This window comes from Balaenoptera musculus, chromosome 15 (genome assembly GCF_009873245.2).
Source record: "Balaenoptera musculus isolate JJ_BM4_2016_0621 chromosome 15, mBalMus1.pri.v3, whole genome shotgun sequence".
In the NCBI taxonomy this organism is placed as follows: Eukaryota; Metazoa; Chordata; class Mammalia; order Artiodactyla; family Balaenopteridae; genus Balaenoptera; species Balaenoptera musculus.
The window spans coordinates 25518553-25542784 of NC_045799.1; the positions used below are offsets into that span (position 1 = coordinate 25518553).

Genomic DNA, 24232 nt, shown 5'->3' on the forward strand with positions numbered 1-24232 from the left:
TGCAAATGACCCCTTGGGTGGCTCCTTACTCCGCAGTGGCCGCCTCTCTGGGAGATGGGGAGTCGCGGAGGTGAACGGTGGTTGGAATTCTGCATTGCGCGGCTCTTGCCACCCTAAAGGCTGGAGTTTGCTCCCCTTTTCCAGACGGGGACGCTGAGGGCCTGGAAAGGGGCTGGCGGAGCGCCGAGCTCTCGGACTGGCCAGCGCGCGGGCCGGGCTGGGAGGGGGCCTCGGCGGTCCTCCGGGCGGGGGCGGGGGCGGAGCCGCGGGGGGCGGGGCCCTCAGCCTCCGCGCCGGCGCCGATGGGCGGGCGCCCCACCTTCCTGTCCCCCGAAGTCCGCGGCGGTGGCGTCCAGAGCCCGCAGCCGCATAGAGCCGGAGCCGAACGGGTGGCGGCGCCATGGCGTGCGCGGGGCTGCTCACCGTGTGCCTGATCCGGCCGCCTGCGCCGGAGCCCCCGCGCCCCCCCGCGCCCGCGCCGGCCGCCGGGCCCGCAGGACACGCGCTCTTCCAAGACGTGAGTGGGGAGCGGGCCGGGGGCGCCGGCGCTGTGGCCCTGGGGGTGGTGTCTCTCGCGGTGTCTCTCCAGGTCTCTGTCGTATCTCTCCCTGTGTCTCCCTGCACTCTCTCACTCTCTGCCTGTCCCCGTCTCTGCGGCTCTCTCACTCTGCTTTTCCCTGTCTCTATGTCAGTCTCTCTTCCTCCAGGTCTGTTGGGGACCCTGCCTCTGCCTCTGGGTCTCTGCCTCTCTCACTATCTCTCTCTGACCCTGCTGTCTCTGTTTCCGTGTGTCTCCCTTATCTTTATCTCGCAGCCTTTGTGTCCCATTCTGTCTCTCATTCTTTCTCTCCTTATCTCTCCTTGTCTCAGGTTCAGTGTCACTGTCCCTCCTGCCCCCCAACCCAGAACCACCCCATGTATGTGTCTGGCCGGGGGCGGGGGGCGGGCTGTCGACCCTTGATCACAGGAGCAGTCACGGTGCCCCGAGGCCGGGTTGACCCAGGCAGGGGGGCCTGGAAGAGGAAGCAGTACCCTGACTCCTGACCTGGTGCTGACCCCAGAGTCCCTTAGATCCAACCCAAGGACCCCACAGTTGGTCGGGGCTGCCCACAGTCATTCTCTGTGGTCTGTACACCCTCTCCTGACTGGCAGGTGGCCCTGCAGCCCCTATGGACACCAGCGTGGAGCAGCCTGGCCCGACCTCGGTCACTGCCCTGAGCCCCTTCCCCACCTTTCACCCCAGCCCTCAGCCCGTCCTGTGCCTCTCATTCCCCCACTCCCAGAGGTCCCTGCCAGTTTAAGGCTGTACTCCTGCCCCCTCCCCACTGTCCCTAGTGACTCAGCACTTGGCCACAGTCCTCCCGGCTGGAAGGGACCTGACCCTCCCACTTCCCAGATGGAAAAACCAAGGCCTGGAGGGTTAGGGATATGTCTGAGATCACACATGGAGGCAGGGGCACACTAGGGTGTGGCCCTAGGTGTCCTCATTCTCAGCTTAGTACCCCTCCCCCACTCTCACCCCCATGTATCTCCAGGCTACTGGGCTGCTGTGTGGACCCCGAGCCAGTGGCAGACCTTCTCTGAGTCAGGCTTCTGGCTAGGGATTACATTCATCCCCGAGCCTCACTGACCCAAGAAAACAGCCAGAGGGAAGAGGTATTCAGGACCTGGAGCTGATAGGGGCTCTCTGTCCAGGCTTTGGCCTGCCCCTCCTTGCCAGGCCTGCTGGTCTCCTATTTGCTGGGCTGCTTTGGGTGACCTGGGAGTCTCTGGTCCCTAGGGGAGACAGGGACCAAGTCTTGACTCTGCTCCACTCTTGCTGCCTCTGTTGCCCTTCCTGTCTGCTTCTCCATGAATACAGTCTGTCCACCCTTGCACGTACACACACACACACACACACACACACGCACACAGGCCTGCCCAAGACCCTCATACTGAGTCGGCCTCATAGGAAGCCCCAGCCCTGGAAGGGTTAACCCTGGGCTGCTCCCCTGTGTGCTAGTGGGAAAGTAGGCACCCACAAAGAAAGGACTAGCCACTGCCTGCATGTCAGGGTCTTCAACAAGCTCACAGAGACACAGCCCGGAGTGGGCAGAGTCTGTGACAGACCATAACCACACAGCAGAGTTGGGGATCAGGTCTGGGATGGGTGCCCAGGATACTCAGGCCGCATCTTGGCCCATCTCCCCACCTTCCTCAAGCTGGGACCGTTCGAGGGCTGATGCATCAGACAGAACTTGGGACTGACTCTGGGTGTGGGAGGTGAAGGTGCAGAGAGCTGGCTTGGAGCACCCCCCACAAGGCCAGGCCCCCAGGAGAAGTGAGCAAGCAGTGGGGCCCGCTGTGTGCTCTTCCTGTGCTCACCTTGCTGGAAAAGCTCCTGCAGGGCCGAGCTGGGCAGGGAGCTGGGACCATGCTGGGCAGGAGGAAGGGAGACGCAGGGGGCAGGCCAGCCATCTGGGGCTCTGTTGAGTTGGGTGGGGGCCTCTTGCCTCCCAGCTCCCAGCTCCCGTCTATGCTCTTTTGTCCTTTAGGTTTTCCGCAGAGCAGACAAGAATGGTGAGTGTGGCTTCCCCTGGGTCCCACAGTGGGGGGACGGGTGACGGACATCGGGTAGGCTCAGGGGAGGGTTGGGGGTTTGGGGGCACAGTCTAGAATGGAGAAAAATCTTGAGAGGACCCAAATCAGGAGAATGAACCCAGGTGTCCTTCTCGGAGGAAGTGTTGTTTTGAATCAAGTTTGGCAGGATGGAGAGTGGAGGACATGTAACTTAGCCAGAGGCTGGAGGTGGGGGCTTATTTTCATGCAGTGCCCTGGCACACTGAGGGGTACTTCTCATATATGACCTTATGTTGTCCTCACAACGGCAAGCTAGTGAGAATTCTTCACCCCATTTCACAGACAAAGGAGCAGGGGCCCAGAGAGGTAAAGCAGGCTGCCTGAGGTGGTGGGCCTTGAACCCAGGTCTAACGTGATGCTTGGTCCCAGGCTCCCTGTGTGAGGGGCTTGGAAGGGTGCGGTCATGGAGATGAGGCCCTGTGGGGGATTTTATCTTAGATTTTTAGAGTGCTCAGTAACTTTCCACATTACCAACCATCTGGACACAGGGCGGGCTTGGGCAGGATAAAGCTAGGTCCAGGGAATCAGCTCCTCCTGCCCTGAGTCCTGGGCAGTCTCAGACTCTGGTCTGGCAAAACCTTGAAAGCTTAAAGCAGGAGCCATTAGGGGACCCTGCAGGCAGGTTGCTGCGCATAGATGACTCAGAGCAGCCCACGGTGCCTTGATTGGCCAGTGGAGGGTCTGAGCTGAGACAGCCCATCAGCCTTGACCTCACTTTCAGCTGGGGGCTTCAGACCTGTTTATGTTTCAGCCTCCTTGAGAGAGGATTGTGTCCCCACCCCTTGCCCCTTCTCCCTGGGTCTCTTCAAATTGGTGGAGACCATTTGTTCCAACCGGTTGATCAGGGCACATGGTCTCATTTGGATCACAGCATCTTGTCTGGGGAAGTTCAGACCCTTCCCCAGCTCCACTCTCCCCACCCCATCTGCTTAGAGACCTCACAGGTAACGCTCTAGGCCTCTGCTACATGTCCCCTGTGTTGGGGAGGTCTTTCCCTCCTGAGCCAGCCTGCTGCTACTTACAGGGGCTCCACTCTTAGGAAAATCTTATCTGACTCCCTGTGGCTTCTCTGTGAAGGGCCTGGGTCCAGAGCACGGAGGTCCCCTCCACCCTGGAGCCACACTGGCCAGCATGTGGGGCAGAGACCCAGCCCCGAGTCCTCCAAGTGACATCTGGCCCTGCCATGATCTGACTGTGACCCAGGCTGTTGTTCATTTGTTTCTTCATTTGGCAAACATTGAGTCCGTACCCAGTGCCACATGTGTACTGCCCTGTCCCTTGGGTGCCTGCAAAGTGGGCCCTGTTGCCTTAAGTGGGCACCTCTGGGGACCCCAGCCCTTTTGTCCCCAGTGGCTAGGCCTCCCATCAAGCTCAGAATCCCATTCCACTTGGCTGGGTGGTTGTGAGATGCTGCAAAGCCTTCAGTGGGCCTGGATCTTGTGGCAGGGGTACAGCCAGGGTCAGGGATACTGACTCTGCTCTTTGTCCCCCCACCTCCCCCCTCCCAGATGATGGTAAGCTCTCATTTGAAGAATTCCAGAATTACTTTGCCGATGGGGTTCTCAGCCCCGGGGAGCTGCGAGAGCTGTTCAGCAGTATTGATGGGCATCCCGCTGAGTGAGTACTCGAGGGGGATGTGTGCACCGCGTGTAGAGGTGAGGCCAGGCTGTCCCAACCCCACTGTGTCCCCTGCTGCTTTGGTTCCTTATGGAGGATGAGGGGGGCAGAGGGAGAGGGGTGCCAGGGCTCGGTGCCAACTTTACCCACCCACCTACCCCCTCCCTGGCTCCAGCCTTGCTCATCACACTGCTTCCAGCTGGGACCCCAAAATAGCCAGGCCTGAGTCACCACCTATGGTTCAGCCCACAGGTGCCCCCTCTTCCAACTCTCGCTTCCTGCAGGGACCAGAGGATGCCTGGGGACAGCTGGGCCCCGCCTGCTTCCACCCATGGATGCAGGTGCTTCCATATCTACAGGCCTTAGTGCGAGTTTGCTTGCCTTCTCTCCTGCTTCCTCACATGGGTGCACACACATGCACAGCTATCCCTCCCTCTCACTTCCCTTCCCCCCATCTCCTTAGAATAAATCCTAGGCTCCCATGCCCTCCCATGTTCTCAGGCTTGGGCTGGACCCTTTGTCTGCAGTGCTACCACCTCACCACCACCAGATACTCCAGTCAGATTTCTTCTCCTTCAAGGCCTAACTTAGGCAGCCCCGCCTCCAGGAAGCCCTCCCTGACCTACCAAGTAATACTCCATGCCTTCTCTGCATTTCCGCAGACCTGGGACCTGGCTCCCCCTTCCCAGCTCTAACCACTCCTCTCTGGCCTGTGTTCATATCTGCCTCCCCGGCCTGAAACCCCCTTGGAGGCAGACAGTGGGACTGAAATTTTGCCCTCAGAGAGTGTTTGGCGGGCTGATAGTACCCGTGCTCCCCCTCTCTGTCCACTGAGCAACTTAACCTGGGGTGGAGTCAGAAGTTGCCTCCTTGTCAGCCTGAGCTGGGCAGGAAGAGGAGAGGAACACTGGCTTCAAAGTCCCAGTTTACCAGGCCCACGTCAGCGGGTCTGAAGCGTGCCTTCTCTTTTCCCTGTAGCAATTTGGAAACGGAGAAGCTGTGTGGTGAGTAGGCCCATGGGAGCTCTTGTCTCCCAGGACCCCTGGGCAGGTGGGTGTGAATGAGAGGCTGTTGCTGGTGTCCCATGGAACAGGATCGGCTGGGCTCAGGGTATGAGGCCTGGTTGGCTGCTGGGGAATTCCAGCTTGTAAATGGGGGGGTGGGGGTCTGGGAACCTTTGAGCACCTCCTCTGCCCTCAGACTACTTCTCTGAACACCTGGGCGTCTATCGGCCTGTGCTGGCTGCACTGGAGTCGCTGAACTGTGCAGTGCTCACTGCCATGGACACCACCAAGCTGGTGAGTGGAGGGGCTGATGGTGGGGGGCCCAAAATGAGGGCAGGGGGTGTCTGCTGTGCTGTGGCAGCCTCCACCACTGGGCTCAAGGCTGTGGAGCTAGAGGCCTGGGTTCTAATCCTGGCTCCCACTTTCTGGCTGTGCATCTTTACCTCTCTGGGCCTCAGTTTCCTCATCTGTAAACTGGGCATTATAATAGAACCTACCTCCAGACATTTGTTGTGACAATTAAATGAGAATGAAGGCAGGGGTTTTTGTCTGTCTTGTTCTCTACTCCATTCCCAGCACCGAGACCTCTGCCTGGCACGCAGTAGCCACGTCACACCTGGAGCTGCTGCTGCTGCTGTTTTTATTATTGACCAGACCTAACTGTTGTGGGGTATGAAGGCCAGCTCCCAGCAGGGATGGGCTGTGGGGGAGGGCACGCTCACACACATGCAGAGGCTCGTGCTGGTGTGTGGAGCTTGGTTGGGGCGGCAGCCTAAGGACATGCGTGAGTAGGCAGGCATGTGTGCACCCATGTGTTTGTGTCTGTGTATGGACACGTGTGCACAAGCATAAACAGTGCTCACGGCCCAGGCTCCAGGCCCTTGGATGGTATTTTAAAAACATCGAAAGGCACCCCTCCCTTTGTGTTCTTTTTAAGAAATGTCTCCACCTAAGCGGGTGAGGAGGGAACAGTGAGCAGGCCTGGGATTGTGCCTGACCTCACTTTGAGGCTCTCAGCAAGTTGATGATCAGCTGAGGACAGGGCTTCCCCTTCTGGTTGCTTTCACATGGGATTTAGTAGTTTTTCAAAGGGTCACCCCTTGGGGCCTGGCATGGGATGGGAATCCAAATGGTATATGATGAGGGGTTGGTATGTTATGATGACTTCCATATCTGTGGCCTGGACACAAGTGGGGGCATCGCCTTCCTTGTTGCCATGGAAACGGCCCTGGGGGTGGGCCCCTAGACTGGCATTCTCTGAACTGGCACTGGTTAGTGGGGATTCAAACTGCAGGTCAAAGTAAGGGCCCCAGGGGTCCTGACCACCTCCTCCTGGCCCAGAAAGGGGTAGAGAGTGACCCTCTTGGGGAATTCCAGCTTGTAAATGGGGGGTGGGGGTCTGGGACACGACTCTGCCACACCACACGACTCTGCCAGCTCCAATCAATCACTGAGCCTTTTATCTGGCACTCAATGCCTCTGATCGAGCTGCAGCTCAGCCTGCCAGGTGTCTGCCTCTGCACACCCTCATCGTGGCACCACCCCCTCCAGTCCAACATGAGTCAGTTGAACACTTCGTGCACCAGCCTGGAGCCACATTCCTGGTACATGGCCCGGGTCATCCAGTGGCATTGGAAGGAACGCAGTGAGGCCACCATGGAGCCGCCTGTCCACACTGCTGTGCCACGCCCGGGCTTGGCCACCAGGCGAGGCTGCAGTGCCCCATAACCATGCCGCCGGCACTGGGCTTCCAGCTCCATCTCCAGGCGCTCAGTGAAGCCAGGGAAAAGCGTGGAGCCACCGGCCACCACCACGGTGTTGGCCAGCCGTGTCCGTAGTGTTGCGGGCATCCTCTGCAGTGCCCGGAAAGCCAGGGTGGGCAGTCCTGGCTCAGCCTGGCCTAGCAGACCCGGCTGGAAGATGGGTTCCGGGCAGCGGAAGCGCTCGCTGCTGAGGCAGACAGAGCACCCATTGCCTAAGTAGAAACTGGCAGGATGGTGGCGGGCAGGGTTACGGAGGTCACCCTCGAAGTCCAGTGACACATAGCAGCAGTGCTTCTTGAGCTGTGTGATGACCTTGCGGGGCAGGGCATGCAGTCGTTGATCGGGGCAGGCTGCCACCAGCAGGTCCTGCAGGTAGCGCGACAGTGTACTGCCTGCCACGTCCAGCCGGAAGGTGGCCTCGTGCCACGAGTGGCCCGCATAGATGGGTGTGGCGTGGCACACGCCCGCGCCCGCCTCCAAGGCCAGCCCGCTGAACGCGCCGACAGAGCAGAGAGCCAGCAACGCGGTGCTGGCCATGTGGCACGCGGGCACTGCCAGGGCCTCGAACAGCAGCTCGGCCACCCTCTCGCGGCCCGCGGGCGGAGCCGACGGCGAGTCGCTCACCAGCACCGGCCACTGCTCTGGGCACACCCGCAGGCCGCCCACCAGCAGGCGTTCCCACAGCCCCTCCAGCGCCTCCCAGTCCACCACCACGCCGTGCTTGATGGGGTGCGCCCGCGCCACGCCGCCCGCCAGCTCGCAGCCGGGCGCCCCGGGCAGCACGGGCCGGTCCCAGCTGGGTACTAGGCTGGAGCTCTTCAGTACCAGGCGCGGCTGCTCCTCGCCCGCGAAGCCCGCCTTGGTGAAGCCCGAGCCCTGGTCCACCACCACCGCGACGCGGCCCAGCGAGGACAGCCGGCGGACCCGGTGGCTCCCGGACAGCGACGCCACCTTCGGGCCGGCCACGCCCTTCAGCCCAAAGCTCCGCCCCCGGCGTGAGAACCCCGCCTCAGCTGGACTTGATGGAGGCCCGCCTTTCAGCTCTTGGCTCTGCCTCATGGGCCTTCGTCCCCGCCTTCTGGTCCTGAAGTCCCACTCTTCTGGCCGGAGTGGAGGTCTCTTTTCAGCTCTTGGCTCCGACCCTGGGCCTGAGGCCCGACCTTTGGTTCAAGTGTCAGTCTCCGCCCTAACTGGGCTCTGGCTCAGTCCCTCTTGGTCCTCCTCGGGCTCAAGGCCCCACCCCCTCTCCGAGGACTCGCCTGGGCGGTGCGGCTCCGCCCCCTAATCCCTTGCTGAGGTGGATGATGAGAGGGCCGCTTTAAGAGATTGAGAAGTCTCCAGGAGCAGCTCTGAGAATGAAGGGGCCTTGTGGCAATGTTTTCCGGACATATATCCCCCTTGGGGACCCAGGAGTCCAGCCCAGCCCTTGAGACCCTGGCGGTCTCCTGGCACTTCTCAACTGAGCTTGACAGAAGTATTGTAGCTCCTGGTCGTGGAGTTGGGAGGGGGTGGTCAGAGAAGGAAGGAAAAGAACTTGGACTCATTGTGACCTCAGTTCTCAGCACCTGCTGTGCTTTCGCAGCCTCTACCCTGATGAAAACGCCCCAGACCCATCCTCTCTCCTGGGACAGGGTCAAGGGCAGTGATTTTGACATCCAGGGGTCTGGCCTCAGCCGCTCAGTCCAACCAATTTGATTCCTTCCCCAAACCACTTCGGATTATCTGATGTGCGCTGGCCAAATGTGCGGCCCCTTCCCTCTCAACGCTGAAGAGAAAGCTCTTAATCATGGATCTCCAGCCCCCCTGAAGATCTCTGTGTGCTTAGCCTTCAAGGGCCCAGGTAGCCCACAAAGGGATCCTACCTTCAGGGGCTTACAAACGTGGACCTGAGTTTGTGACTCAGTTCTGAGGCTGACTCGCTGTGCACTGAGCAAGTCTTAATCTCTCTCTGGGCTCAGTTACTTCCTCCGAAAGGCGGTCGTCCTCACACACAGGAAATAGTCCACGTCTTGTCTCTGCAGAGTCTCTTTATTCTCTTTAGGATCATTCTGGTTGCAAGTTGAAGACCCATTCCGGTGAGCTTAAGCTAAAATACGGACTTTTATCACAAGGATCTTGTATGTCTTACTGGATATCAAGGCAAGGGTGAAATCAGGTTTTAGGAAAAGACTGGAATCAGGGCCTGACTGCCGGCCTGTGGGGGACCCAAGATGTGCACTGGCTCTGCGTTCTGTTTACATTCTTCTCAAGACTGGCTTCAGCCTGTGCACGTTCCTGTAGAAAACATAGTCTCCTACAGCTCCTAAATTACAGACCCAGGGAAGGGGCTGATAGGACCAGCTTGGGCCAATTGCTTATGCCAGGAGGTGTGGCCACATTGAGGAACGTGGTTGCCCTGATTGTAACCATGTGGATGGTAGGAAAGGGTCAGTTCTCACAAAGCAGCAGGGGAGATGCTATGGGTAGTACAGCCTCCAGCCTGATGCAGGTGATGTCATGTTGACACTGACAAAAGTGTATCTTCAGCAGAAGCTGTGCCTGTGGTTTTAGTGAACTGGGACCTTCACTCCTGCTGCATCTGCCCCCAAAGGGGGCATTCTGATGTTGGTCTCCAGTGGAATGCAGGCTGCAGGTTTGGCAGGGCTGGAGGGAGTAGGGTCTGGAGCTGGGTTTGGGACCCAGGAGAGAGAGAAGCAGCTGGGTTCCGCCCACAGAAAGTGTGCAGGGCCTCTTGTGGGTGAATTAGGGAGGTGAACCTCGAATTGAAGACCACAAGTGGCAATATGGCCAGAGCAGGGGTGAGGGTGGAAGTCACTAAGAAGCCCTAGAGGCGAAGACCGAGGCTGGGGGTCTGGACCTGTACATCCCAGTAATAAGTTTGGGTGTTTCCCTGTGGGCAGCGGAGAACCAGTGTGAGCTTATGAGCGGGAGCGTGAACTGCCCTACAGATCAGTGGTTTGGAAGAAGCCTTTGGTTGCAATGTGGGGAAGAGGATGGGACAGGGTGATTTGGGAGACAAGTGACTGAGGTGCCTTGGGGGTTACCAAGCAGAGTGGGTTAGGAGGGAGGGGTCAGAGGACCAGGGACCCCAGCCTCTCCTCCTGGGTGCTTTCACAGGCAGAACGTGAGTCTAAGGCTCAAACTATGCTGACCATGAGACCTTCACAGTTCTTTCCCCAAGGTGGTGGCTTTTTGCCTGGGACCTTCCCTCAGCTTAAGAAGGACCTCTGAGTGCTGGAGACTCTTGGAGCTGCCTGGCCTCTGCTGGAAGCAGGCCCCTCCTCCTAGCGTGGCCAAGCCTGGGTTTGCCCAAGCTCTCTTCCACTGGGCCTGCAGAGCCGTCAGGATCCGACCCGGGCCTGGAGCTGGAGGGGAGAGGAGCAGCCTCCCTCCACTGTGGCAGGGTGCCCCCGCCCCCACCACCGCCAGCCCGGAATAGGGGTTCTGACTCTTGGGTCACAAGAAGGGAGGAGGCAAAAACAGCCTTGTCTCCAGGCCATGGCTGTGGCTCTGCCTTCAATACGCCTGTTCTCCCCCGTCTCGCTCAGGCCCTAAGTTTCCCCCACCCCAGCTCTACGCCCCGATGCCTCAGACAGGGCTACAGCGCCAGGGTTGCTATGCGCTCTTTATTGGTATGGACTGTGGTCCGGAGGTCCGGGCCAGGCACTCAGTGCCGCGGGCGAGGGCCGCGGCGCCGCTTGCTCGGCTGCTCCTAGGCAGGGTCGCGTAGCCGCCCGCCTTGCTCTCGGTCAGCAGACGGGCGTTGAGCCACTGCCAGCCATGCGCGGCCTTGGCCCCGCCCCCCTGCGCCGGGCCCGCCCCCGGGCCCACCCGCCACGCGGCGCCCCTCCTCCTGCAGCCGCGCGTCCAGCAGCAGCAGCTTGACTAGGATCATCTTCGTTGCGCGCCGTCCAGCCGCTCAGCGCCGTCGCCTGCACCTTGCAACGTGGGCGCCGCCGCGTCCTCACCCGGCCGCCTGGGCCGCGCGCCGGGGCCTGCCGTGGCCTCGGCTAGCTGCTGCCGCTTGTCCAGGGGGAAAAGCAGCAAGATCTTGATCTGGGGGTGGGGCAGGGGCGTTAGGGGAAAGAGCGCGCCCCACCTTCCTATTGGGGACCCTCACCCACCCGGGTTCTGTCTCCCAGGACCCTGCCCCCTCTACGTTTCCGGGACTCCTGCCATCCTCCCAGCCCTGGCAGGGGGAAGTGGGGGAGGCAGGCACCCTGCCCCCCTCGCCCGGAACCCTGCCTCCCCTCTGGAAACCCTCACCCCCGCCCCCGCCAGGCTGACCTCCTGAGACCTCACTCCGGTCACGTTTATGAAATCCGCTGCCTGCCCTCCCAGCCTCGATGCTGAGACCCTCACCCACCCCGGCCCCGGTCCAGGGCCTCTGTCCACTTGAGGAGGGGCAATGGAAAGGGGGCATAAGGGAACTCCCTGTGCCCATAGCCCCAGTGGCACCAGCTAGGGCTGATTCGCCATGCCAGGACCTCCACCCATCTGTCCAGGGTTGGGAGAATCCCCTCCTGCTCCCCCTCCTAGGCTCCCAAGTCTCATCCACCTCCTGGTTTCTGGAATACCTGCTCTCCCTTCTGGGTTATTAGGACCCCATCCACACCCACGTGGGTTCCTGGGATCCTCATCCTCAGAAGGGGTTCTCTAACCCCGTCCATGCCCCACGAGGCCTAGAGTCCCAGCATCCCCTCCTGTCCACCTGTCCAGGTCCCCTGAACTCCATCTGCCCCTTGCCCCCTGGGACTCACACTCGGCTTCTTCCACTTGAGGTGGTTGAAGAACTGCTGTTTCCGCCAGGCCTTGTCCATGTCAGGTGGCCTCTCCTTGCGGGCCTGCTTGGGCACTTTGGTCCTCTTGTGGGAACTGTTGTTTCCTATGGCAGGGCTGGTCACCCCCGGGGGCCCCGGCCCATGCTGCCTCTGCCCTGCCCTCTGGCTGGGGGTCCCCTGCCCCGGCTCTGTCCCAGGGAGACCACATTGTGACCTCATGGGTCGACCTAACAAGCTCCAGGCTCCGAGCTGCTCCTCCCAGAACACACGGGCCAATCTCGGCTCCATTTACTCTGTCTGTGACTTCTGGCCTTGGTTTCTCAGCTGTAAAACTGGGGTAATGACATAAGTGAGGCGATGCTTGTAAGGTGCTTAGTGGTGAGGAGAGGAATTTCTGTGACCTGGGTTTGAATTCTGACTCTGCCGCTAACTAGTTGTGTGACCTTGGCCAAGGTAATCAACTTCTGTAGGCCTCAGTCTTTTCATATGCAAAACGGGGTCAATTATGTTTCCTGTAAATTATTACGAGGATTAAATGTAACTCTGTTTAGAAACAGGGCCTGACGCAGAATGGGTGCTTGTGTCAGCCAGGTTCTTTGGTTGTAAATAACAGAAACTGATCAGTCATCTTAAGCACCAGCAAGGGAATTTATTGGAAGGATTTCAGGAAGCTCAAAGAACGGCCAGGAAGTCTAGAGATCAGGCTTGGAGAAACCACTGGCCTGTCTGAGAATGAGAGGTCCCAGCCCCCACTCTGTCCCTGCCTATCTGATGGCTGAATTGAGGCAGGTCATGGGCAGAAGACGAAGCCCTTGATGTAGGGTGCCTCTGGAGCCCCTTGTGGAGGGGGACACCACAGCTCCCCAGGACTCCCACCCTGTACTGTGTGTGTAGGTGGAGTGGGCAGGTTTCTCGTTAGTATTATGTTTGACAATAAAAACAATGGCAGTTCTTTATTGAGAACTTATGTGCCAGGTACTAGGCTGAGCCCCATGTAGGAGATAACTCACTGGAGCCTCTCAACAGCTCAGTGAGATGGCTATTACCATCCCTGTTTTATAGGTGAGGAAACTGAGGCACAAGGAGATGAAGGTAGCTGGGGAGTCTCTGAGCATTCCAGGTGGGCAGCACAGGGCCTGGCACATGGTGGGCCTCCCTGTCTCTGCCTGCCTTGGCAAGGGCTGGGGGGAAACGGCAGTGTAGACGGGGATCAGTGCTGGGGTGTGTGTGTGAGGCCAGCGACCTGCCATCTTGTATCTGCAGCTCCTAGTAAGAGGTGCTCAGTAAATGTTTGTTGCATGGATGAGTGAATGAATGAATGGATGAATGAATGAATACTAAGACTGTGAGTCTGGGGCCAGCTGGTGAGTATGGCGCCATATCACACTGTCATTTTGCCTCATGTGTCAAAATTGCCCTGCCCCACCCCACCCAGCCCAGTCTAGCTGTGCCTGCGGCCTCACTGGCTGAAGGTGGGAGCCCCAACAGGGGAAGGGCCTGGGCCAGAGAATGGCAGATGCTTCTCTGTGAGCTGGCCTCATACCTCCCAGTAAGAGAGGCCAGGCCCAGACAAGGAGGGGGTCCGGGGTCTGCTCCCCACTGAGTCCCAGCGCCTTTCTGCTTATGCCAGGTCTGCATGTCCTCTGCTCTTTAGGCTGCCACTGTTGCTCTGATGAGCAGCGGATGGGGCGCAGGGGGCAGCTCCCAATTCAGAAATACATGCTTGGAGCCAGGAGATGCTGACCATGCCCCCTCTGCCCCCAGGAGTATGAGCGGGCCTCCAAGGTGGACCAGTTTGTGACACGCTTCCTATTGCGGGAGACGGTGAGCCAGCTCCAAGCCCTGCAGAGCTCGCTGGAGGGGGCGTCAGATACCCTGGAGGCCCAGGCCCATGGCCCACGGTGTGTGAGGAGCTCTGCCCACCTGCGGGTCCGGTTCATGAATGCCCCTTATCTCCATGTGTCAAGGCCCTCAGCTCTTATCATGTTCCACGTTCTAGCATCCTGGAGCCCAAATTCTTTTTTTTAATTCTTTTTTTTTTTTAAATTTATTTATTTATGGCTGTGTTGGGTCTTCGTTTCTGTGCGAGGGCTTTCTCTAGTTGTGGCAAGCGGGGAGGCCCACGCACCACTCTTCATCGCGGTGCGTCGGCCTCTCACTATCGCGGCTTCTCTTGTTGCGGAGCACAGGCTCCAGACGCACAGGCTCAGTAATTGTGGCTCACGGGCTCAGTTGCCCCACGGCATGTGGGATCTTCCCAGACCAGGGCTCGAACCCGTGTCCCCTGCATTGGCAGGCAGATTCTGAACCACTGCGCCACCAGGGAAGCCCCCAAATTCTTGTTCTTAGGCAGGGAGACCAAGAGGGGGTGAGCAGGGGTGGCTGGCTTTGAGGCTGGGCCTCAGTGTCCCGGGAAGCCTGTCTTACCCACCCAGGCCCGTGCTGGGGCCCCAGTGCTTGGCCCCGTGAGTCTGGGAGCAGTGGGCTGACCCTCCACTCCCCTCAGGTCAGATGAAGAGAGGGTGGAGGTGCAGAGCAGGCCCCGTGGCAGCCGGCGGGCAGGGCGCAGGGCCCTGCGGAGTGTCAGTCGGTCACCCACCTGGTCTCCTGGCTCCTCTGACACAGGTGTGCCTGCGGTGGGATGGGAGGGCACGGCATCCCCCAGGGCCCCAGTGTTTGCTCCTCCACTTTCCCTCAATTCATCCCAAGAAGCCCCCAGCCTGAGAGGGCCCGTGCCTGACCCCCAGGGCAGAGCTCAGAGGCTGAGATGCACTGGCGGCTCCAGATCAACCGTCTCCAGGAGCTCATCGACCAGCTGGAGTGCAAGGTGAGTGGCCGTGTGGCCAGTGCGCTGTGCCTGTGGACCTTTTGGGAATCCACGCAAGCCAGGCACACGCCAGGGAACTGGCCCACGCTCTGCGTCCCTCACAGGCCCCCCGGCTGGAACCCCTGCACGAAGAGGAGTTTACCAAGGGGCCCAACTCGGTGAGTGTGTGAGAGGGGCAGGCAGCTGGGTGTGGGAGTCCGGGAGGAGATCATGAAGTGAGGAGGCTCACGGGGCCAGCTGCCCCCAGCCTCTGTCTTATACATATGCCCCCTTCTCCAGGCTTGACCCAGCCCTTGTCCCCTGGGCCTGGCAGGCAGGTGCTGGGTTCTGGCCCTTGCTCTGTGACCCTGCAGAACTCTGTCCTTCCCTGGGCGTCAGTGTCCCTTGTCTACAGTTCTGAAAGCTGGGTCTGGAGCAGTGCGGACAGAGGCTAAAGGGGGCAGGAGGAAGGGGTGCCATACTGCAGGAGAGTGGGACAGTGGCTGGATCAAGGCAGCAACCCTGGCGATGGGAAGAGGAGGATGGAGTCAGGGAAGCTGGGGGCCAGGCTGGGGCAGGAGCCCGACCTCAGGGTTGGCTGGGTCTGGTGCAGGCCAAGAAGGGCGGGGTCGTCCTGGAGGCCACAGCAGTCCCTCACCCCATGCCCTGCCCTACCCCACCCCAGCTGACCAGGCTGCCTCTCTTGCCAGCACATCCTCGTGGCCCAAAGGCAGGTGCAGGTGGCAGAGGAAGCCCTGCAGGACTTCCACCATGCCCTGTGCTGCTACGTGGACTTCACAGGGGCCCAGAGCCATTGCCTGCAGTGAGTCCTCAGCCGGGTGGTGGGCCGGCCAGGGTCGGGGTGGGGGGTGAGCACGAGGAATGCTGGGACTGAGCGTCCTGGGCCAGGGCTCTCGTTAGACACCCCTGGCTAGGTGGGCAGAGGTGGTGGCAGCCCAGGCCTGGCCTGGCCGTCTCTTTGGCCCTGCAGTGTGTCTGCCCAGAAGATGCTGGACAATGCCTCCTTCACCCTGTACGAGTTCTGGCAGGATGAGGCCTCCTGGAGAAGGTATGAGTGGTGGTCTAACAGCTAATGTTTATTGAGTATGTGCCCTGGAGTGAGTCAAGCCTGGGTTCAAATCATCCTCTCCTATTCACTGGCTGTGTGACCTCAGGAGAGTTACCCCTCTGAGCCCCAGTGGCCTCCTTTTCAAAATGGGAGTGATCATAGTTCCATCCTCTTATCACCTAAATGAGATGACATGTAAAGAACTGAACACAGTGCCAGGTACAAGGTAGGTGCTCAATGAATACACACCTTTACCACTGGGCCACACCCTATGGCATAGGGCCTATGCCACACGCCTTGTGTGTTATTTCATGTAATCCTCCCAATATCCCAGTGAAGTGGACACTATTGTCCCCATTTCACAGAGGAGAAAACTGAGGCTCAGAGCCACTATGAGGAAGGACTCAGATCTGAATCCAGGCAGCAGGACTGGGTGGGAGTGGGGAGCTTTTAACCATGTGGTCCTGATCCTTGGGGACCAGCTCCAGCCTTGGTCCACTCTGCGGCCCTCCCCAGGCACCAGCAGTCCGCCTGCAGTAAGGCCTTCCAGCGCATCCTCATTGACCACCTGCAGGCTCCAGACACCCTCACCACTGTGTTCTTCCCAGGTGGGCTTCAGCTCCCAACGCTCTCCACAGCCCTGGGAACTGGTGGGAAGGGCAGTGGGCACCTGATGGCCTCTGACTCCCCACCTCTGACCCTCAGCATCCTGGTGGATTATGAATAATAACTGAGCCTGACCTGCATAAGCCAAGGACCCTGGAGCCCTGCCTGTCTCCTTCTGGAGCTTCTGGACTGGTCAGCTCAGCTCAAGACCAAGAACGCTGCCACCTCCTATACCTGGGGCCTGGCTCTCAGAGGCTTCCCCTCCCAGAGCCAGCTGGCGGAGAATCTCTCAGCCCAGGGATCAGGGACTGGGCTGCTTGCTTTATATTTCTTTCTTTAACAGTGTATTTTATTGCTCATAGCTTTGGCCTCTGAGGCACTCTGGCATCTGTCTGGCTCAGGAGGCCTGGATTCTGGTCCCCTCTGCCCCTGCCTTGCTGTGTGACCCAGGGCAGGTCCCTTCCCTCTCTGAGTGGGCCTTGGGCTGTCTGGCTACCTAGTGGGTGCCTGCTTTCTGCTTGCTATCTTGGGGCCAGGCTTCTGCTCTTCCCCAACCAGCAGCAGAACCAGGGCTGATGCTCAGGGACTGTCCATACCCCCGAACCTCGACTCCCGAGGCTGGGCTGGATCAGTCTGCAGTCTGCAAGGACCTGGGTGTCCCCATCACCCTCCTGGGCTGGCAGGCTCCTGACTCTTTCAGCACCTGTGGCTGCACCAGAGCCCTCTGCAGGATCCTGGGTTGGTTTGCATGTCATTTGCGTATCATTTGCATGCTCATGCCCACCCATACTAAGGGCACTATGGGACGCCCCAAGGTGACCTTGCTAAGTAGCAATAATTTGGCTCCAGAGTCACCTGCTGCCCCCAGATACCTCTGAACCCCAGCCCAGGACCCCAGCACAGAGGCAATAAAGGCAGTAGTCACCTCTGGCATCGTGTCCTCTCTCTCCCTTGGCAAGAAGGCCAGGCCCCCATTCCTGCTGATAGTGGGAACTTAATCACGGCCAATCCAGGTTTCCTCAATTCAGGTTCCTCTCACCCCACAAACCCTGGTTCTAGGGTCGTTCCTGGGAAAGGAGAATGGACATGGGCTCTGCCTTAATCCACCCCAGATCCTGGGGGTTCTAGCTTCACCCCCCCTTCCTTTGCCAACAGGGTGTGGTATGGAGCTGGGGACAGGCCACAGAGCCCTCTCAGGGTCCCAAATAGCATGGCCGATCCCTGTGAGAAGACCTGTCCCCAGACAGAACCTCCCCCGCCCTTCCAGGCTGGATTTGTCACCACCCCTACCACCTGACAGAGCCATAGGGCAGTTCCAGGAGAACAATGGCTGAGTTGGTCCTACCAGCTACTGGTGGACCCTCCTTTGAGCCATCCTGGGGGAAGGGACTTGGGGCGTGGAGGGAGGTGACCAACATGGAGGGAGGTGAGAGGTGGCTACATAGGATGCGGGCTCTAAAGGGGAGGCACGTAGCACCACAAGGGCAGAGGCTGGCCTCTGACCTGGTCTGGAGGGTGCTGGGGTCAGGAGTTTTCAGGCAGAAGAAATGCACAGGTTCAGGTTCTGAGGGGGAGGAGAGCTTGCCTCATAGAACTGAAGGAAGCCCAGAGGCGGGCTGAGGCCAAGGCGGGGAGGCAGCAGGGCCTCAAAGGCACTTCGTCTTGAGGAAGCTGTGGTAGGTTTTAAGGGGTGACTGGCCAATGGGCTGAGTGACATTTCACCAATGTGCTTGACTGCCCTGGTGGTGCCAGGTCGTGGCTGGGCCCTGAGGCATGGCCAGGAAGGCAGCTCAGGGTAGATGTCCTAGTCTGGGAGGTTTCTCCCCAGTGACCCCTGTAGGAGTTCAGACTTGGCAGAGGCAGACAGAGCTGCTCCCACTGGCCTAGCCACCCAGGCCAAAGAACCAGCACGGGGGTCCCTGGGGGCTCCTCGGCCAGCACTACACCAGGCTGCACCATGCCACCCCACTTCCTAGACTCTTGGCAGTTCCTAGAAAGTGCTGCCAGCACCTGACTCTCTCAGGTCTGGGTGGCTGGAGGAGGTGTCAGTATGTCTTTGCTAGAGAAGAAGGCCATCCAGGAGGAAATAATCCTGCTTTCTGTCCTGTGTTCTAATTCCTTCCGTCTGTTTCCTTTATGAAAACAGTACCAACAGCAAACCCTCAAAACTAAAATCTTCCCATTGCCTTCTTTGAACAAAGATGCTGAAATTCTTAAGCTCAAGCTGACACCTCTTAAATGGGTGCCACCCTTTGCCTGTCTCATCTCACCCTGCAATGGAGTTCTGAGAGTTAACACTTTTTTTAAAAGATGGGCTGCATCTTCCCTTCCTTGCTGAAGGCTTGGAGGTGCCAGGGAGGGTCCTGCAGGTGGAGGGGACAGTGTCAGTCCTACAGGGTTGGGGAAGGCCTCTTGGAGATGGTGATGTTGGGTTTGAGCTGTGAAAGAATAGTGTAGCAGTCTCCACACAGATGTGAGGGGCAGACAGGGAGGGAGAATGCTGCGGACAAAGGGAGCAGAAGGAGGAACTGCAGAGTGTAAGGGATTGGAGGTGAGCGGGGAGGCCAGGCCAGAGGGAGTTTGAATGATGTCTTGCAGGTAACGGGGAGGCGGGGGGTTGCCAGACAGGGGAGTGCTGTGGGCGGGTGTGGAGCTGGGCTGCAGACAGGAGCCTGGAGTTACAGCTACAGGGAGAAGAAAGATCTGAGCTGGGGCTACGGGGGTACTGAGGGCCCCAGGCCTTTAGGTGTGTCTACCTATCTCTCACAAGCCCACATTCATTTCCATGCTGCCATCCCCCAGGCCCCCAGGTCTTGGCCACCATCATCTCTGGCCTGAAAGACTATGGCAGCCTCTTCACTGGGCTTCCCTTCTGTACTCCATCCCGAAACAGTCCATTCCCCATAAAGGAACAGAAAGAAGGGGTTTTCAAAACATCACCGTGGTGACCATACTCCTCTGGCTAAGACCCTTCAATGGCACCCCCCTACCTTTAGCACCAAGATCAAGTTTGACTTCTTGACTTGGCATTCAAGGCCCTTAGCAATCAACACCCACTCGCATTATGTGCAGCCTCATCCCCCTAAAACACTCCAGCTGAGCTGGGCTATTCGCAACCTCAGTCCCTAGGTTTGCAACTCCCCTCTAGAACTTTGTTCCCTCGCATCCTCTACCCCATCCACTCTAGAATTGCCTCCTTAGGACTTCCCTGGTGGCGCAGTGGTTAAGAATCTGCCTGCCAATGCTGGGGACACGGGTTCGAGCCCTGGTCAGGGAAGATCCCACGTGCTGCAGGGCAACTAAGCCTGTGCGCCATAACTACTGAGCCTGCGCTCTAGAACTTGCGAGCCACAACTACTGACCATGTGCCTAGAGCCCATGCTCCGCAACAAGAGAAGCCACAGCAATGAGAAGGCCACGCACCACAACAAAGAGTAGCCCCCGCTCGCCACAACTAGAGAAAGCCCGTGTGCAGCAACAAAGACCCAATGCAGCTAGAAAACTTAATTAAAAAAAAAAAAAAAGAAATGCCTCTTTAGCCTTTAAGTAGCAGGTCAAAGCCATCAGGTCTGAGTCACCTTTCCCAATTCTTGCCCTCGGTGCCCCGCTCTCATTGGCTCTTCAGCTCATTTCAACAACCACTGGGGGGGCTTCCCTGGTGGCGCAGTGGTTAAGAATCCGCCTGCCAATGCAGGGGACACGGATTCGAGCCCTGGTCCGGGAAGATCCCACATGCCGCGGAGCAACTAAGCCCATATGCCACAAGTACTGAGCCTGCGCTCTAGAGCCTGCGAGCCACAACTACTGAGCCCGCACACCACAACTACTGAAGCCTGCACGCCTAGAGCCCGTGCTCCGCAACAAGAGAAGCCACTGCAATGAGAAGCCTGCGCACTGCAACAAAGAGTAGCCCCCGCTCGCTGCAACTAGAGAAAGCCCGCATGCAGCAACGAAGATCCGACGCAGCCAAAAATAAATAAATCAAAAAAAAAACAAACAAAAAAACAACCACTGGGCACCTGCTTTGTGGCAGGTGCCGGGGATGGCAAAATGTCCAGGGCTGGTGACAGCACCCAGGTCAAGGACAGGCAGAGTACTGAAGCTGGGAGATCCTGGCTCCTTCTGCCAGCTGCCACCTCTACCCCTTCACCCACTCCCTGCACCTGCCTCCTCACCTTCCTCCCACCTGTGCTGGTGACTCACCTGCATACATCAAAACCTGTCCTAGGGACTGGGTCAGTGCCAGGCCAGGTGCTGGAGAGACAGCAACAGTCTAGGTGGCTGCCACTGCCCTCCTGCTCTGAGAGAGAAATATGCACACCAAATCCCCTTAACACAGACCCTGATAGGTCGAAACAAAAGGCCTTCAAGAAGTTATTCTCAGGAATTCCCTGGCGGTCTGGTGGTTAGGGCTCTGCGCTGCCACTGCAGGGGGCATGGGTTCGATTCCTGGTCGGGGAACTAAGATCCCTCATACCACGCGGTGGGGCAAAAAAAAAAAAAAAAGTTATTCTCAAAACAAATACTACTTGAGGAAGACATCAGGCTCCCAGCGGGATGCTGGGACAAAGGTGAATCCTCAAGGACATCACATATTGGCAGAGAGAGAAAAAAGCAGGTTGTGATGGCAGCCTCTGTTTACAGGGGCTTCCTGGGTGCTAAGCCCTATGCTAAGGGTGACTCCCATATGATCACATTTCACCTCAGAACAGCCCAGTGGTGTAGGCACCATTAGCATCCCCAAATTACACATGAAGAACCAGAAGCTCAGCAAGCAAGTGCTTGCTCTGAATCACACAACTGGATCTACTCTCTGGTACCAAGAGCTACTTGCCATCAAACGTGAACATCGCTGAGCAAAATTTCAGGCATCCTCTGGTAATGGAAACGCTGGAGGACGGTGGCAGCTTTAACAAAGGAGGGAGTGAGGCCAAGCCCTGGGGCTGCAGGATGGCAGATGGGGCAGCAAGAAGAGCCATGGAAGCACAGCACGAGGTGGAGGGTGGATCTGATGTGGGCTTTTCAGAGCTCACCCCTTGGAAGGTAGGTGGTGCGGGTGCTGAGTACTCATCATTTCTGCAACTCCCTAGGAGGCACCCAGAGAAAGTCAGTTGAATTCATGGGGCAGATAGGCAGCCTCAGAAAAGGTTGGTGCAAGGGGAAGGCAGAAGGTGCTGGGGTGTGCACTCTGGATGGGAATCTGGCTTGTGGATGGAGGCAGCAGAGGTAGCAGGTCTGATTCTTTCCACAAGAGGGCGCCCGGCACCAAGCAATGAAGCCGCCCTGGAGAATGGGGGGTGGTTTGTTGCTGGTTCCCCGATGGTCTTGGGAGAGAGGATGTGGAGGAGGGGATACATCCAACTCACTACCTTGAAATTCCAGCACCAGAAACAAGCACAGACGGGCAGGATGAGTTCAGATAGATGCATGTTTGCTCATTCTGAGATTGTATCATCTCAGGCCAATTATTTCCCTTTATACTGAGTCAGTAAGTTTCTTGACAGCCTCCTTGGTAAAATTTGAAAGGGCTCTTCCCTCGAAACCTGCCTTCCAAAAGGAACAACTCTTTCCTTTTTTTCCATCTCCTTCTCATACAGTAATGCTTCACTCATTTTAATTCATCTAATCTGCCATTCAATAGTGCACTATTTATTTCAATGATTGTAATTTCCAGAATTCTATCTGCAAATCTGCCTTAGTCTCTTACTTTTTGCTAATTTTTTTCAGCACTGTCTTTAGAGGTTTCATAGTTATTTTATATTCTGTATCTGATAATAACAGTATTGAAGTCCCAGGGGTCTAAATCAATTTTTTTTTCCTGTTGGGAAGCATTTTATTGTTGCTCCAAGTTTAAGAATTTTCACTGACAGAAAATCAACACTTAGAAAATCTGCATTGCTTTGCTCAGCTTCTGAATCTTGGTTTTTGAAGACATATTTCTCTCCAGTACGGACAATCATTCCACCCATGATTGATGGCTCAATCTTAACTTCCAGTTTCAACACTTGGCCTTTACTTAGAAAGCTCTTCAGGACCGTTTTTAATTCAGCAAGAGTGGCTTCACCTAAAGGAGGTACAGTGGTAACTGCAAGGTACTTCTCCACTCTGGACACTCATCATAGTAGAAAAGTCAGAACTATGGCTCCAGGGGTATTGTTCAAGCGACCATCTTCAGCAAGCAAACTGATCCAACCGGATGTAAGGGGAGAAAACCTTTTTTTTTTTTGGGCTGTGCCGTGCACGGCTTGGGAGATCTTAGTTCCCCGACCAGGGATCGAACCCAGTCCCTTGGCAGTGAAAGCGTGGAGTTCTAACCACTGAACTGCCAGGGAAGTCCTGAGAAAACCTCTCTTTTGCTGTCATGTCATTTAGGCTTTTCACCTCAATGTAACACTTTACATAGGGATTCATAATAGAAGCAGCCATTTCAGGTTCCTTCAAGATTTGTCCTACTCTCAACGATTCTTTTGCTACTTGCTCCAGTTTATTCTGTTTAGATGCAGCAGAATAAAGAGCAGTGGCATAGCGACCTTTGATACCATATATCTGAACAGGTGGCCTCACAGGCTTGATGAACGGCCTGAGCACAGATGTGCTGAAGCATCGCACCTGCCGGGAGAGCCTGGGCACTGCTGGGGCAGCCTCTTCTCCTGGGCGGCTGTGGGTCAAACCTGAGTTGATGAGAGCTGAGTTAATTTTTTGTTCCTGCTGACTGTTGCTCATAGTGGCTCATTTGCTTGGACATGAACTTTAGTAACTATCTTGGACAATTTATACTTGGTTGATATGTAATAATATGATTATATTTTAATATTTTTCTCTGGAGGATTTGCATTTTTGCTTCTGCCAGATACCAGGAGATACAAGCCTGGAATCATCTTAATTTCTCAGTCCAGGGATTCTTTGACCTCTGGAGTAATGAGAATCTGAACCTCAGCTCCAGGAGAGAGCAGACATAAGAGCAGTCTCTGGTCAGTTTTTCTCTTTCTTCCAGCAGGGCCACAGAGATGTTCTCTGCTCAGTTCCCTTTGCAGACAGGTCAATTTTCCCTGCTTGCCTTTTCACTGAGGCCAAAGCCAGTGCCCTGGCTTTATGGAGAGGTCCCCGTTTTGTTTTTCTATTTTGTACAGGCTCAAAGCTTAGTGCCACAGTCCCGCTAGAGGCAGTTAATCCCTCCAACTCTTGACTTCTTGGAATTTCTTTTGCCCCCAGGCAGTTTTCCTCTACTGTACCCAACTACCTTTGTGGTTTCAGCTTACTCTTTTTTTCTGTCCCTTGGGGATTTCCTAAACTTTCTCATCTGTGACCTCAGCAAAAAAAGTCAATTCATTAGAATTTATCTGGCATCCAGGTGTTTTATGATAATGGCAAAATTTCAGCCTATTTATATAGCAAATTTAACATGGTATTTTACTATATTATCCCAAGTCCCTGGGATCATTTTTCCAGGGCTAAGGCAGACTGTGGATTGTTGACTTGTCTACCAAATATGCTTTTGTGCTAGACTGACAGTCACGAGGTTTGAGATCCTGTTAATTGCTGAATGGTGGACCGCAGCGCCGGGCAGCTGTTGAGAAAAACTGGCAGTTGGCACCATCTGCACGAAACAGCTAAACCCACACCTTGCCTTCTAGGGCCAAGGCCAAGGTCATCCTCCTCCCTACCCTGAGATCTAGTAACCAACCCTTCCCTTTGCATTTTGGGGGCCTGTGAAGCGGATGGTGCCCAACAAGCCTCTTGCGCAAGGCTGCTCAGAAGTAGTTCTAGGGCTGAGGCCAGAGATGGGTATTCGGGTGACAGGAGTGAGGCTGGGGCCAGGTCCTTGGGAAGTGAGGCCTCAGGTCACTGGTTAGGAAACTGGACTGACAGCCCAAGACTTCATACGTACAGGTACACACAGGAGTGCTTGCAGCAACCTGTGTCATGTCACAGCTGGTCAGACCACCTCAGAGCCATGCAAGTAGTAC

General features: G+C 57.1%; 2 protein-coding genes and 1 pseudogene across 5 annotated transcripts; 1 reads left to right on the top strand and 2 right to left on the bottom strand.

Moving 5' to 3' along the window:
• Nucleotides 1-336: 336 nt before the first annotated feature.
• On the top strand, nt 337-17239 carry NECAB3 (N-terminal EF-hand calcium binding protein 3). 4 transcript variants are annotated; one of them, XM_036827386.1, is made up of 14 exons: nt 337-517; nt 2535-2559; nt 4128-4236; nt 4521-4577; nt 5215-5240; nt 5437-5534; nt 13549-13685; nt 14291-14409; nt 14532-14611; nt 14716-14769; nt 15301-15413; nt 15526-15659; nt 16176-16267; nt 16365-17239. In XM_036827386.1, exons 1-14 carry the CDS (start codon nt 401-403, stop codon nt 16380-16382), a joined length of 1179 nt encoding a protein of 392 aa, XP_036683281.1. In that variant the 5' UTR covers nt 337-400; the 3' UTR covers nt 16383-17239. The 4 variants fall into 4 exon arrangements, with proteins under 4 accessions (XP_036683281.1, XP_036683283.1, XP_036683282.1 ...); XM_036827388.1 differs by lacking the exon at nt 15526-15659 and having other exon boundaries at nt 16365-17235; XM_036827387.1 differs by lacking the exon at nt 4521-4577 and having other exon boundaries at nt 15582-15659; nt 16365-17194.
• Nucleotides 6120-10741, bottom strand: ACTL10 (actin like 10). The gene has a single exon (XM_036827385.1). It carries the CDS (start codon nt 8060-8062, stop codon nt 6803-6805), a length of 1260 nt encoding a protein of 419 aa, XP_036683280.1. The 5' UTR covers nt 8063-10741; the 3' UTR covers nt 6120-6802.
• A 4907-nt stretch (nt 17240-22146) lies between the features above and the next one.
• On the bottom strand, nt 22147-23065 carry LOC118881698 (annotated as a pseudogene).
• Between the last annotated feature and the right edge of the window lie 1167 nt (nt 23066-24232).